General features: G+C 33.1%; 1 protein-coding gene across 1 annotated transcript in view; it reads right to left on the bottom strand.

Annotated features, from left to right (window-relative positions):
• Positions 1 to 15,670, bottom strand: part of OTOGL (otogelin like) — a 203,801-nt gene that overhangs the window by 159,475 nt on the left and 28,656 nt on the right. The window contains exons 6-12 of the mRNA XM_051962480.1: positions 12,530 to 12,657; positions 9,868 to 9,974; positions 7,490 to 7,596; positions 6,791 to 6,916; positions 2,647 to 2,755; positions 1,445 to 1,491; positions 653 to 798 (exon numbers count right to left, since the gene is read on the bottom strand). Coding sequence (XP_051818440.1) covers positions 653 to 798; positions 1,445 to 1,491; positions 2,647 to 2,755; positions 6,791 to 6,916; positions 7,490 to 7,596; positions 9,868 to 9,974; positions 12,530 to 12,657 — 770 coding nt within the window. The remainder of the gene's footprint in view (positions 1 to 652; positions 799 to 1,444; positions 1,492 to 2,646; positions 2,756 to 6,790; positions 6,917 to 7,489; positions 7,597 to 9,867; positions 9,975 to 12,529; positions 12,658 to 15,670) is intronic.

Below are 15,670 nucleotides of genomic sequence, written 5' to 3'. Positions count from 1 at the left end.
GTAAACCATAAATTATTATGGAAAGATGAGTACACATTAATTATCATAAATGCAACCTTTTATTATATTTCTGAACACTTGATATTAAATTTGCCAGATTAAGTGTTAAAACTATAAGTCCACAAGCATTCATTAAAGGTTTTTAATGTGCCAGGCACTGTGCTAAGCACTAGATACACAAAGTCAGAAATCTGACATGCTTAGATTTAGAGAAGTAGACAAAAGACCTCATTTCTTCCACTATAAATTATTTACATATTTATTAGTTCAAGAAATTCTACACAAAATAAATGTTCTAGTACATTAAGAAATGCCTCATATCCACTTGGCAATGTATTAAATTTATTCAATCTTGTCATCAAAGGAATTTATCTCTTTAAGACATCTGTTCTGATGTAATCAAATACTTATTTCCCTTATGCAACCATGCATGAAAGCCTCAAAAAACTAAGTATAACAGAAATCACTCTTACAGAGAAAAAATATAATTATTTATTTCATGTGGATTTGTTTCATTGTGATTTTACTCATTTAGTCAAGAAAAAACTTCCATTGACTTTTTTTACCAGGGTTGAATTACATAGCTGACTTGTCATCTGAAATCTTTGAGTAGCATACTCATTTTGATTTTTAATTAAGATGTCCTTCTTACCTCATCACAAGGAGCCTGTTGTAGAGTGATTGTAAATTTATCTTTCCCAGTACCTTTGACAAGAATGTATTGGCAGACACCAAAAAAGGTATAATGTCGACCATCAAATGTTGTGAAATGAGAATCACCAACCACTGAACACTCAACTAGAAATAAAGAGGGATAGATAAAATAAAAACAGCTCAGTTCAGGGTAGAATAATCATATAACTTGATTATTGAAATTCTAACTGTTCAGTAGCTTAACTGATAAGTTAACTATTTTAACAAGTTTCTGGAACAAATTTCCAAATTATTCAGTCCAATTTTTAAAATTCATTAAATGATTAAATATCTTTTCCACTACTCTTATTACATCCCATAATCCATTGAAACTTTCTAATATGTTGTCAGAGAACCAGGTGAAACATTTCATTTAATTGATATTTCCTAGTTATAGCCTGATTTCTGGTTTGTAATCACATTTTAAATGGACTCTGGCATACTCCTTAATTTCTATACAATTCATCACAACCATTTGCCTTTTGATCCATCAGGAGCAGATCATACATAAATTAAAACAATGTGTTTCTACAACATCAGTACTACCATCCACTTTTTTTTTCTTTACTGAGGCAATTGGAGTTAAGTGACTTGCCCAGGGTCACACAGCTAGGAAGTGTTAAGTGTCTGAGGCCAGATTTGATCTCAGGTAAAACTAGCTGCCCCATATACCATCCACTTCTTAAAGTTGAATTTTTTTTTATTTTTAGAGAAAATTGCTCAATGGAAAAGTTAATAACTATAAGGTTACCTGGGCAATCAAATTTTGTGCAATTCCAAGTTCCACCAACACAAACACTAGAAGAGACACAGTACAAAATACTGTGTTAGTATTTTTCCAAACATTATATTGACTAATATTCATAAAGTAATGCTGATAGGTTTTAAGAAAATCAAGCTAGAAAAACATCTCAGAAAATGTGAATTGTTTGCTCAGAGAAGTAGTTGTCAATTTTTTTTAAATCATGCATCACTTCCATTTAAAAAGATGTTTTTGATTATATACCTTTCATATGTATGCACTTATTTTAAAATCACATGTGTATACTATTCTACTAATAATTATGCACTTTATAAAACATGTACAAAATAAAAATCTTAAAAAGAATGAAACATTTGATCCAAGAGTTAATAGGAAATAATGGAGTTTATTGAGTAGAGGAAATGACACAATCAGATCTGAGTTTTGAGGAAATCATTTTAGAAAAATCATCATTGGCAAGAAAGTGTAGGATGGATTGGAGAGGGAGAAACTTGAGGAAAATGAGACCAATTAGGAACATAATGAATTAGTATGATAAAAATGATGAGGACCTCAATTTAGGTGGTTGCTGTCTGTGTAAGTAGGCAAAATGAAACAGATATAAAAATTCTGGAAATAGGACAGCAAAATTTGGCAACTGATTGGGTATGTGGGTTGAGGTAGAGTGAATTGTCAAGGTAATGACAATGAGACTGAAAATCTGGGTGAATGGAAGAATGGTGGTGACTTTGATAACAATATGAAAATTTGGAAGATGGGAAGAAAGATGTTATAAATCTACATCTCAATCATAATTCATATATTTCTGTTCACTTCTTGTAAATCACCTGAAGTGGAAAGTGTGGGGGCAAGATTCTTACTTACAGATAATTTCTTCCTACAAAGAGTCGCCCCTCTAAGAGTCACTTTTGGTAGTCATAAAGTAAACTGAGAGACAAATTAGGACTCCCATGCCCAGGTCCAGCACAGCTAACATTTTTGGTGTCTGAGAATTCAAAGGTCAGAAGAAAGAGGTGAATGTTGGGACATTTGCACAGCAAAGGGAAGGGACAAGGAACAAAGAATGTTGGGAGGTCAGGATACATGTGGTTATGTTGGAGACGGGCTCTATGATTGGGTTATAAAATGGACAGTAGGAAAAAATCTTCCCTATTCCCACCAAAAACAATTAGAAAGAGAAAGCAACATACCATTCAGAACATTCCTGCTCAATTATTGAACCAACTGAATAAGATAATCCACGATAACTACAGGGGCACTTTTCCAAGGCTACACAAGTTCCATTGTCCATTATGAGGCCTGTGGGAAAGTATATATTTAAAGATAGTGATTAAAGAACAAAACATTCAAGTTTTGTTTCACACCATATCTGCATAATATGGTCATATTTCAATCAATCAACAAGCATTTTTCATTTTAAAAAAATTTTATCTTCTCTCTCTTTCCATCATTTCCCCCACTTAATAAAAAAGGCAAGAAATGTGATCCTCATTAGACATATAAAGTTATGTGTAACATATTTCCTTATTAGCCAAGCTTCAGGGGGAGGGGAACAGTGGGGAAAGCAAGAAAAATAGAGTAGGAAAAAATCTATTTCAATTTGCACTCAGAATTCTTCAGTTCTCTTTCTGAAGATAATGTTTTTCATCATAAATCCTTTGGAATAGTAGTTGTGGATCATAGTATCAATCAGATTCGCTAAATCTTTATCATGACAATGTTCATTATCATGACAGTATTGATTTTTCTGGGTACAAAGTTCTAGTGCTGTTCTTGTCACTGTATATTAGATCCCATAAGTCTTCCCAGGTTTTTTACTGAAATTATCCACTTCATCATTAGTAGTATTCCACCACAATCATATACCAGAGCTTGCTTAGCTATTCCCAATTGATGGACTTCCTTTCAGTTTCCAATTCTTTGCCACTCTTCTTCCACCCCCAAAAAATGTGTTTTTTTTCCTTTGATTTCTTCAGGATACAGATTTAATAGTGGTATTGTGAAGTCAAAAGATGTGCATAGTTTTAAGACTCTTTGATCATAGTTCCAAATTGTTCTCCAGAATGGTTGGACAAGCTCATAATTCCAACACTGGAAAGGCTTTAGTTTATCCTCATTACATATAATACTTGCTCTTGGTTTTAAGTGGATTCTTTTTATCACTTTTAGAAAAACACCATTTATTCTATGCTTGTTAGTGTATGTAATAGGAAGGGATGTATTTTGTCAAAAACTTTTTTCTATATCTATTGATATAAACATATGATTATTTTGATTGTGTTATTGATATGGTTAATTATGCTTATTATAGTCCTCCTAATATTGAATACTGCCTTTTTGGTATAAATCCAACTTATCTACTTGCTAATATTTTATTCAACAAGCATTTATTGAGTACTAACTATATTCCGGGCACTGTACTTAGTAAGCAGAGGGGATAAAAAGAAAACTAGAAATTGTAACTGCCACAACACGCCAACTTTCCAATGTGGAAGATATCAAATAAACAGGCATACATAAGATATATATAGAATAGATGGAAAACCATCTTGAAGAGCTAACTTCCAGTAGCTAAAGGAACCAAGAAAGGCTTTCTGAACGAGGTAGGCTTTCTGAAGGAGGTAGTGCTTTGGCTAAGTTTTATAAGAAACCAAGATTTCTAAAAGCCAAAAAATGAGAAGAGAGCATTCAAAGCATGGAAGATCACCAGCAAAAAGACATAGAGATAAGAAATGAAGTTTACAATGTGTCCATCATCTCCTGTGACAGACCTTCTAATCCACTCAATGGATAGATCAACACATTTTATTACATTATCAGTCTTGACTATCTAACAAAGTAGAAATCCTTTAGAAATTTTTCCAGTGTAACTATTCTTGTAGACTCCTCCCTACTTATGTCCTACCTCTTCTAATGAATACCATAAATCATATCAACTTTGCCATTGTTATTTAAAAGAACCTGTCAATCAACCTTCTTATGCCAGCAGAACAATAAATTTTAGTTGTAAACTCATAGCTATAAGTGTCAAAAATAAAAGTTATATTTAATTCAAAAACACAGGCATTATTTTACAATAATACCTTTCATGTAAAAATAGATGATAAGTCTACAATTTTATAAAGAATTGTAAACATTTTGCAACTTGTCAATCTTCTCTTAAGGCAAAATGGCTTTTGATGACAAATAATAAATTAAAGTAGTTTGCAGTTAGAGTGAACCTCTTCCATATAATATAAAAAGGGAGTAGATTTTTCTTCTTGCAAACTATTTTTTAAAATTTTCAATAGCATTTTGACTTTCCAAATATACATGAAGATAGTTTTGAACATTTGTTTTTGTAAGACTTTGTGTTCCAAACTTTTCTACCCCTCTTCCTTACCTCTTCCTTCCCCAAGACATCAAGTAATTTGATATAGCTTAGAAATGTAGCGAACTATTTTTAAGGACCCTTGTGATTTCCCAAGCCAAATACCTCTCTCTCACTACCATTCCTCTATATATATTGTCTGCCCCTATTAGAATACAAGCTCCTTAAGAGTCTCTTTGTATTTGTACTGTAGGCACTTATCACAGTGCTTGGTACCTAGTCAGTGCCTAATATCTTCATTGATTATACAGTAGTCTGAGTTAATAGGAGTATAAATAGTGATGAAATGATAGATCTTTGGGGTATGAGGAAGAAACTTGGAAACTTAAGAAGATTAAAACAGAGTTGTCAATGGAGGACTTAGAAATTTATGAGCTATTTTAGTGCTCCATTTTTCAAATTTTTACTGAATTAAGCCTATTGAAGATTTTACAGGTGTTGACTAAGCTAAGTATTATAGGAAAGCCAAGAGAAAGTGCAATAACTTTCAGTTCTTGACCTCAAGGAATTTGCCATGTAGTTAAAGTAACAGCATGGTATGAAGAATAGAGTACTTGGCTTTGACTTATAAAAACTAGGGTTCAAAATCCACATGCAACATTTAGTAATTATGTGATCATAGACAATTGACACAACTATAAAATAGTTTCTACTTCACAGGGTTGTTGTGGAGCTTAAACTATAATGATATATGTAAGGTGTTTAGCAAACTTCAAAGCAAAGGATGTAAGTTTAGAGCTGAAAAAATGAAGGGAAAAGAATTCCTTAAGTTTTTACAATTTATTTCAGCCATTATGCTCAGCCCTGGATGTGCAAATAGAAATAAGCATGACAGTTCCTGTCTTCAAGAAGTTGGCCTTTTAACAGAGAACGATAATAAATAAAGGTGGAAAATATTGGTAGGGAGAGTGGGAAAAGAGAGCTTTAAACAAAGATACTTTTGAAGGCATCTTATTTAATGTGCTCATTTTGCTGATGAGGAATTCAAGTTCAAAGAAATGAAATGTCTTGATCAAGTTTACTCTGGGAAAAAGTATTAAAGCTGGAATTGAAGTCCAGATTTTTAAACTCTGAATTAAGTACTCTTCTTTTGTACTCCCATTACATGTGTCAGTTACCATTATACATAAAGTTTGTTGAATGGGAAGCAATTAGACAGAAATGTATTATGAACTACTAATTAGTACAGCACATATTTTAAGTACTATAAGAATTCCAAAAATGGAAAAATAATAAAGTCACTTGTGGAGGTTTCATTGAGCATAAATAGAGTCTTGAAAGATAAGTTCTAGTGGAGAAAACCCTGAGGGATAATAGTAGTTGCATCCTGCATATTCCAGTGGGAATGTGGTTTGATAGAGTGAGCCATAATGAGTGCAACAACTGTTATTCCAATCATTAGGACAAAGATTGGTGTTAGTTGAGATCAGATATTTTCCCAAATAAACAAATTTTCTCCAGTTGTGAATGGAGTAAAGGTGAATTGTTTTCTATAAAAGCTGACAACAAAGTTGGCTATTGGTCAGGTAATGAATGGGAAAAATCTCCCTAAATATAAATGCCAATATTTATTAAATATGCAAGAAAATATTAAAATTGGAATGAGAAACAGAGTATTATGACAAGTTTGGCTTAGCTCCTGTACCTCCACCTCAAATTTACTTAAATTTTAAAGTCCAAATGCAACTCCATGTATTACATCATATTAAAGAAGTTTGTCTTCTGTGAGATATCCAAAATGCCTTTGTGTTTGTATTTACTGAGAAGTATCTAAACTGAAGCTCCTACTAAAGACGTTTGACGAAAGCTTATAAGGTAAATATTATTTCAGGACTCACAAGTCAAAACTAAAGACAAAGAAAATCACCTGAGATCATATGCTCTTTTTTCTTTTGAGGTCAGACACTCTACTCTACAAGATTGTATTAACCACAAGATTGTATTAATTTGATGCCAACACTTACCATCAGGACAATAACATCCATCAAGGCATTGAAGATTGCTCCCAAGGCACTCTTTTTCAAAAGTGCAGGTAGGTGGACAACAGCTGATACAATCCCGATGAATAAGACTATCATCACATTTATCCACTGAAATATTCAAGCAGAGGATGTGTCAACCAACTGTATTCTCAACTTTTTTAGAGGAAAAGACATTATAATCACATACAATGTAACAATAGATATACTTTTTAAATTTAATAACCCAGATCACACTCAAAGTAAATTCTGAACACTTCAAGCTACCAATTGTGTTAAGAGCAGCCCTGTGAATAAGAGTTGTTTACTTAGGACAAATTAGATAAAACGAGCTTTTAGAAGTTTTCATTTGCCACTGAAAACATTATGAAGGGGAGAAAAAAATGGTATGGCATCAGGTAAAATATAAAAGGCATTCACTTAAATTGCAACTATGGTGGGAGGGGAGGGGAAGGGAGAGAGGGAGAGAGCATTACTAAAAGTAGGCACTATTTAGTAGCTTCCTATTTTAATTAATCAGTCTTCTGAACTACTTTCTAGCTCTTTCAGGATTACTAAAGAAATATAAGTGCTATGAGTAACTTCTAAATTTAAGTGCCTTAGGACAAAGCCCCATTGCCCCAACCCTAATTAAAGTTCTGCCTTGGTTAATAAATTAAATTTGGAAAAAAGAAGAAAACATACCACATGCTGGAAAGTCATCTCTCCATTCTTGAATGGGGTAACCAACATGGGAACAAGCTCGAGCATACTCTGTAGCAGCTCGGCAATAAGTATGATCATCATTAGTTCTGAACAATAAAAAAAAGAACCGGAATCATGCACAAAGAATAAGCAGTAACCATGCCTTTGAATTTTCTAGACCACTGGATTTCTCCTCTTTCTTGTTAGTCACTTTGTGGGAATTTCAACAATCATTGATGGCAATAAGTGTTCTTTTCTTTTATACTAAGTGCATATTTCAGTGCAGAAGATACAAAAATGGAAGATATTTGGATTGATGAACATTAATGTTGGGTCTTCCTACAATCTAGATTTGGGGTTCTTAACCTGAAGTTTGTGAGATTATTTTTGTTAATATTTTCATAATTTACTTTTATATCATTGCCTTTCTTTATAATTTTTTGTATTTTACTTTATGCATTTAAAAACATTATTCTGAAAAAGGGTCAAAAGACTGGCAGACTGACATACTTAACCAGAAAAATAAATGCAAAAAAATTAAGAACCTCTGAAGTCTACACCTTTTGCAGGGTTATGAATTCATTTCTGTTGGAAGAGGTATCCATTCTAATAATATGTGGCCCTAGCCTCATATTTATTTCTCTCTATGCCTGTCCCATTGAGATTTTCCTAGGTTTCATTAAGTTCCATTTCAATAAAATCCCTTTACAAGCCCCACTTTCACCCCCTGAGTTTCCATCCATTAAAGTAATTACAAAAGTACTGCAAAATTACAGAAAAACTAAACAATTCAGATAGTCATTTAAAATTCATTATGATCTGATTTGATTCTTAGGAATATAAACTTTGTAAAGCTTCCAAAGTAGTCTTGATTTTTAAAAGATGACATTTCAAATATAATTTTGAGTTTTATAAGTTATAAATTACTAATGCTATTAACTACAATTTAGTTGAGATTCATCATTTCATTGAGCTAAGAATCTCCAAATGAGCATATTCCTCTTCTACTGCATTTCAGCAATTGCTCTATTGAACTGTACAGGATCAGGTACAAGACAAGATTTTTTGTTTTGTTTTGTTTTGTTTTTCTGGGGCCATACAGATGGTAAGTGCCATCAACAGGATGTGAATATAGACCTTGATTCTAAGGTCAATTGTTTATTTACCATATCATACTGTCTCTCTTTGACTGGTATTATGTGACTATCATAAACTTAAATATTCTGCTAATTCTTGAAACACTAATCTAACAAAACTCTGTAAAATTGGTATTACAAAATACATATTTATCTTTAAACACAAAAGATGAAGCACATGAAACAGAATAGGGACAAAGTCTTACAGATAAATGTCATTAAGATGTTATATGTATTCTTGGCCCTCAACACATTCAACATACCTATTATCAAGTCGTCACCTCAACTACATGGGATTCTGAATTATTGTAACCAGAGACTATAGTTTAAATAGTCCAATTAATTGAATTTCATTAGAAATGATGACTTGGTGGATAAATTGAGAGGTCTTAGAAAATCTAATAAACTGAGATTAAGTCTCAAGATCAGAGACTGAGAGAAATTAAGTGTCTTGTCCATTGTCACAGAAGTAATAAATATATGAGACAAGGTCTCAATTCAACTTTTCCTTACTCCAAATCCAGAGTCTCCACTGTACCACCTATCTACAAAGTCCTCATTACCCTTCTTTACTTGATGTAATACTGTTTATTCTTAATTGTCTGAATAAAATACCATCTCTTTCTTGAAGCAAATTCCTTATTCTATATTTTCTAATGAATGTACACAATGTAACAGTGTATATTATGATTATTGGTATTGATATGATTATCTTCCTCTCAAGTATAAAGTATATGTTGACAAGAAGCATGTTTTATCCAAATTTTGCATCTTTCCTGAGCACTATTTGGTCCACATGTAGTAGATAATAAATGCTTGTTTGATAAATGAATAGATGAATGGATGAATGAATGAATACACCTAGTTTACCTGGTTAAAAAAAAGTAAGAGAGACAAAAGTCAGTGAGCTAATTGTCTCATTTACCATCCCTGATATTCCTAGATTCCATTTATATAGTATAATCCTACAAGAAGAGCTCTGGAAGGAGGGGCCACAGGGCAGAGTTTCAAGGCAAACAGAAGCAGTGACTCCTTCATCCAATAGTTCTGTAAGAGTAACCTGTCCTTCATAGCCATCCCAGTGACATCATTCTGATACTTTCAGATTCATTCATAGCTCTTCTTCTTCTTTTCTTGATTGAGGCTAGAAATTAACTCAGATATTAAAGAATATTTCTTCTTCATTGGCTAAAGAAAATTGAATTTTGATACCATTGCTTTCTGAAATCCCATCACACTTACTTGCAAAGATCATTGATACAGCTTGCAATATAGGAATATGGATCAATATACTCATGACAGCTGAGGAAAGGAAACTGCAATAGTATCTGACACTTGAAGAAAATCACCTGCCCAGAAGAAAATCATGGTTAGTGAGAGGACATTTCTTCTTCTTCTTCTTCTTCTTCTTCTTTTTTTTTTTTTTTTTTTTTTGACTTGCCCAGAATCATACTTTATTTATTTATTTGTTTGTTTGTTTGATTTTATTTACAAAACATATGCATGGGTAATTTTTTAACATTGACCTTCTGTTCCAAAATTTCCCCTCCTTCCCCCCCACCCCCTTCCCTAGATGACAGGTAGTCCCATACATGTTAAATATGTTAAAGTATAGGTTAAATACATGTATACATATTTTACACAGTTATCTTGCTGCACAAGAAAAATTAGATTTAGAAAGAAGGTAAAAATAACCTGAAAAGGAAAACAAAAATGCAAGAAAACAATAACAGAAAGAGTGGAAATACTATGTTGTGGTCCACACTCAATTCCCATAGTTCTTTCACTGGATGTAACTGGTTCTTTTCATTATTGAACAATTGGAACTGATTTGGATCATCTCATTGTTGAAGGGAGCCATAGAGGACATTTCTTCTCATGTTTCCTCACCATCTTGCACATTATGTGTCTCAAAACATTCTACATCAGAAAATGTACCTTCTATTTTCTCCATTTTTCTTCCAGAAAAAAAAAAGGAGACAAAGCCCGGGATTTATAAGATGTTTTTCCTTAGAAATATTTTTAAAACTAGATTTCTGATTCTTCATAGAGAAACACAAGGGACAGAACTGCCTTCATTTGTGCCCTACTCTGCAATTTAAAGCCTTAGTATGTCACCTGGGATATTGAGAGTTTCAATGATTTGTCCACAAAATGGAACTTAAACCCAGATTTCCTTGACTCAGAGATTCACTCTGTACACCCTAAGCCATGTCTTATATTCTTATGAAAAAAAGTCATTTATTTTTCTAAATTTTAGTATTTATTCAAATTGTGTAGCACTTTCTGCCTGTGCTAAGATCTGCTTAACAAAACAATTGCTGCAATTCCTGAAAATTTGCTACATTTGTTGTTATCTTCTTCTTTTAAAATTTTCAATAGTATTTTATTTTACAAATACATGTACAAACAGTTTTAAACATTTACTTTTGTAAGACTTTGTGTTTCAAATTTTTCTCCATCACTCTCTTATCTTTCCCATCAAGACAACAAACAATCTGATAAAGATTAAATATGTTCGATTCATTTAAACCTATTCCCATATTTGTTATATTATTTAAGAAAAATCAGACCAAAATGGGAAAAAAAAACATGAGAGAAGAAAAGAAACAAACAAGCAAACACCAATAACAAAAAAGTGAAAATATTATGATTCCATCCACATTCAGTATATGATTTTGTTCTCTCTCTAGATGCAGATGGCATTTTCCATCCCAGAAAAAAGACTCACTTCTTAATGAAGTTTCACAAAAGCTTTTCATTCAAATTTTAATAGGTTACAAAGCTCTTTGCTCCCATTAATGTGCATCTCCCTTCCACAAATAGATATCAAATTCCCTTCCATGCCTTAGCTGACATCAACATCATCACAGGGCAGTTAGATTGTACTGGAGATAAAGTGTTGGCTTGGAATCAAAAAGATCTGATTCTGAATCCTATCTCAGAATCCTAGTAACTATGTGAGCTTCAATAAGTCATTAAACCTCAGTTTGTTTATAAAATGGAGGGAATAATAGTATTTACCTCAAAGGATTATTATAAGGATCAAATAGATGATATATGGAAAGCCCCATGAAAATATCTACTATTATTATTGATTCGATTGTGTAAGTAACAGCCCAAGATTCAAATTTAGATTTTAGAAATAAATAGATGAACATTTAAGTTATTACTAGGTGCAAAGTATTGAACTTTTGACTTCAAGTCTTTACTAAGTTTTCAGATCTTTCAATAAATACACACTTTAAGGTTTTGTTGTCATTATTGTTGCTTTTTTCCATTTTGACAGGTCCTGCTAGATCTTATATTCCTACATTTGAGAAGTCAAAGGAACCTTCAGGCCCCATGGTGACTTCTGAAAGCTAAAACTTACTAGTAAAATTTTATATAAAAAGCTTAACAATATTCTGTTCTAGAATTTTATGGGACTTTAAATATTTAAGTGAAATGCAACATTTTATTTGCACTAAAAGTGCAAATTTGTCCAAAAATAACCCTATTTTATGGAGTATTCACACAGGGCAAGGTGATCAGAAAAAGTGATACAAGGACTCTCTCAAAGTCTTTCTTAAGAACTTTAGAATTTATTGTATGACAGAGAGACACTGGCACAGAACCACCCAGCATGATATGCCCTCATCATGCTCCACAAGCAAAGCAGAATTGAAGTAGCTCAGAAGAAATTCGAGATGTTCAAAGTTAGAGAATCCACCCCAAATGATTTGTAGCAGAGCATTTTGAGGTAGTGTAGGGCTCAGAATCAACCACAATTAGACACGTCATAACTTGACTAACATAGTGATATTATTTTGATCCTCTTCAGAAATGAAGGACAACTACAATGCTGCTCATATTCTGATGACTACATAAAACCATTGTTATAATTGATAAAAAGGCAATTTACCTCAAAAGGATGTATTCCTGTAGAGCATGGACTTGGAAAATCTGAGTCAGTGGTTATACATCCATCATCCTCTGCAGTATGGATAGACCAGCTATTGGCAAACAGGGCTATGTCTTCTGTAACTTCATCTTCTGCACAAAAACATTTAACAACATTATTTTCCACAAATACAAATTCTTTTCTCTCATTATAAACAAAATGAAAACTTCAGGATTAGAAATAACTTTATATCCTATCAATCAAGAAGTATTTTCTAAGTGCTTACTACAGGCATTATCCTAATACAAAGAAGAAGAAAAAAAAAAAGTGATCTCTACCCTGAGAGTTTATATTTTCATGTTATTAGGAGATGGGGGATAGGACTTCATTAACTTAGGGAGCAGCCCTGTGAAGAAATATTCCACCAAAGCAGGTGAATATTTTCTCTACAATTGATAATGTTATAGATTTGCTCAAATCTTATCCTCATCTCCACACAATAGCTCTCTCTCTCTCTCGTGTTTCTCTCTGTTTTTGTTTCTCTGTGTGTCTCTCTTTTTCTCTCTCTGATTCTGTTTGTTTCTATCTCTGTTTTTCTATCTGTCTGTCTATGTCTGTCTCTTTCTGTGTCTCTGTCTCTTTCGGTGTGTCTCTTTGTCTCTGTGTATGTCTGTCTGTGTCTCTCTCTATTTCTGTCATATACACACAGAGAAAGAAAGAGACATAGGGATAGAAAGACTGAGGAAGAGATACATCCAGCTTGGAGAAGAGGACTTCCTGATATACCTAGTCCAAGAGATCGAAAATTAGAAACAGAGCCTACCAATCCCATACTATAACAGCAATCATGGCCTGAAAATCATGGCAAAACCTTAGCCTTCTTTGTAGGGACAATGCAGAGATCTCATCAGGGAAACTCAAAGGGACATTAAATTCCTCAAACATATTTTTCCCTAACAATTTCTTGAGCACTTTTTTTTCAGATCTAATCAATGAAAAAATGCAGCTTTAAATCACGTTAACAAGCAATTATTAAGCATCTATTATGTGCCGGGCATTGTATTTAACTTTGGGGATACAAGAAAAGCAAAAATCTCCTGCTTTAAAGGAGCACTCAATCTAAGGGAGTACACAGCCTTCAAATTACTATACATGATAAACTGGAGATAATATCGAAAGTTGAAGACTTGGGAATCTTCATAGGCATCATGGAAAGAACAGTGACTATAATCAAGATGCTTGGGTTTAAATTTCATCTTTAAGATTTAGTAGCTGCATGACCTTAAACTCAATTTCACCATCTATAAAGTGAAAAGGTTGGACAGGATGATCTCTGAGATCCCTCCAGCTCAAGTGTCAGTGTCTTAACCATGTGCATCTTTAAAAGCATAGTTTCAAATTCTTTGTGGAGGCTGTGCACAGTGGATAGAACACTTAATCTCTGCCTGTTTTCTCATTTGTAAAAAGAATAATAACAGCACCTACCTTGCAGAGTTATTGTGAGAATCAAATGGGATAATATTTGCAAAGTACTTAAAGGCACAGTGCCTGGCACATAGTAGGTATTATTCCCTTCCTTTTTCCCCTTTTAAGTTGCATTAATTCTGTGGGAAAGGATAGGGACTCAATCAACAATTTCATTAATATAGGGAGTTTTCTCTAACAAGGTGAATTAGTATCTTCTTTGGTGTTTCCAAGAGCATGAAAAAGATAAAAATGACTGACTATAAGTCATACAGCAGACATGTGTTAGAGGCAGAAACTGAACCCAGCTATTCCTGGCTTTGAGGTTAGCTCATATTCTATTAAAAATACCTATTGCCATAAAAAAGTTTCAATATCATTACTGTTATTGTAATCAAAAAAATTAAAAAAAGTCTTTTCAATAGCCCACATGTTCTAAGCCTGATTTGTTCCACAAAAGTTCAGTGCAAGTAAGGATTGTTGAAGTTCAGTTCCCAGAATTCTAATTCCAGGATATAAATGACATATTTTTCACTAATTATCTTGTAATTAATTAAAAGGACCTGAAAAGCTAGATTTTTCAAAATGAAGTTTCCTAATCTTGAACCTTATAAATATTAGTTTGGCAGTTTTGAAATCCAAAATGCTGTGAGACACAAATCACAGATCAGAGAACTTTAGAGCTGAAAGGGACCTTGGAGATCATTTTGTATGCAGCCCTCAGTCTCAGAAGGCATGAATTATGGAGAGGGCACATTCAATTTCCTCTTGGCAAAAAATTTAAATCTTCCTGGACACACACAGTGAAAAGCCTAGTTTCTTTGTGATGCAGCCCCTGAAGCATAAGGTACCCACAAACAGAGAAATACAATTTTTAAAATCACAGATGAGAAACTACATTCCTAACTGCATTTAATCAAACTGCTTAGTTGCCCCCTAAATATTATTTATATTAGAGAAACATAAGACTAAGTATAGAAAGAATACCAATCCTCTTATAACAAAAAGCAAAAAACCTAACACCTAGACATTCCCTTGTATAAGTCAGTATTGATAGGTTGAGGGAGGGGAGTCTTTATGGAGAGACCTGAGGTTGGTAGAAGTTGCCATAAAAATTATTTTTATTTCTTTAATTTCAGAGATAGCCAGAGACAAAATTATCTCCAATGCCCTTCTACTTATCTTTTTATGAAATTGTCTTGCTCCTGCCATTGCATTTTCTCTTATCTGTTCTGATTTCTAGTAATCTAGGATTCTCATATTATCCCAAATATTCCATCATAGCATCCATTCTGTATATGTTCTCCTTCCCCGAGTAATACATATAACTCCGAACAATAAACAAAGATTTGCTTGTTCCACCATCTTAATTTTTCCCTTCACCAAGCTAATGCAGTTTCTGCTCTGGTTTCCATGCCCTGCTCTCTGAACAACTCTAGGTATTTTTTAAAGCCAATAATGACCCATTTCTTTGATCCCTTGGGAAATGAACAGATAAATGGATTTGTATTACTAGGACAACAGTTTGAAATATAGGAATCACAGGGTTCTGGTCAGAGATGAAATACATTTAATAAGCTAAGAATGTATTTACTTGATATATTACTAACTCTTCAAAATGGCTTTAAAATGAAAAGACAGATCTAAGAAGAAAATTATCTATGCACTTAACAGGAAGCCTGGCCTATAAGTTTCCTC

Source organism: Antechinus flavipes, chromosome 5 (genome assembly GCF_016432865.1).
Source record: "Antechinus flavipes isolate AdamAnt ecotype Samford, QLD, Australia chromosome 5, AdamAnt_v2, whole genome shotgun sequence".
Classification (NCBI taxonomy): domain Eukaryota; kingdom Metazoa; phylum Chordata; class Mammalia; order Dasyuromorphia; family Dasyuridae; genus Antechinus; species Antechinus flavipes.
This window is presented reverse-complemented; position numbering and strand designations above follow the sequence as displayed.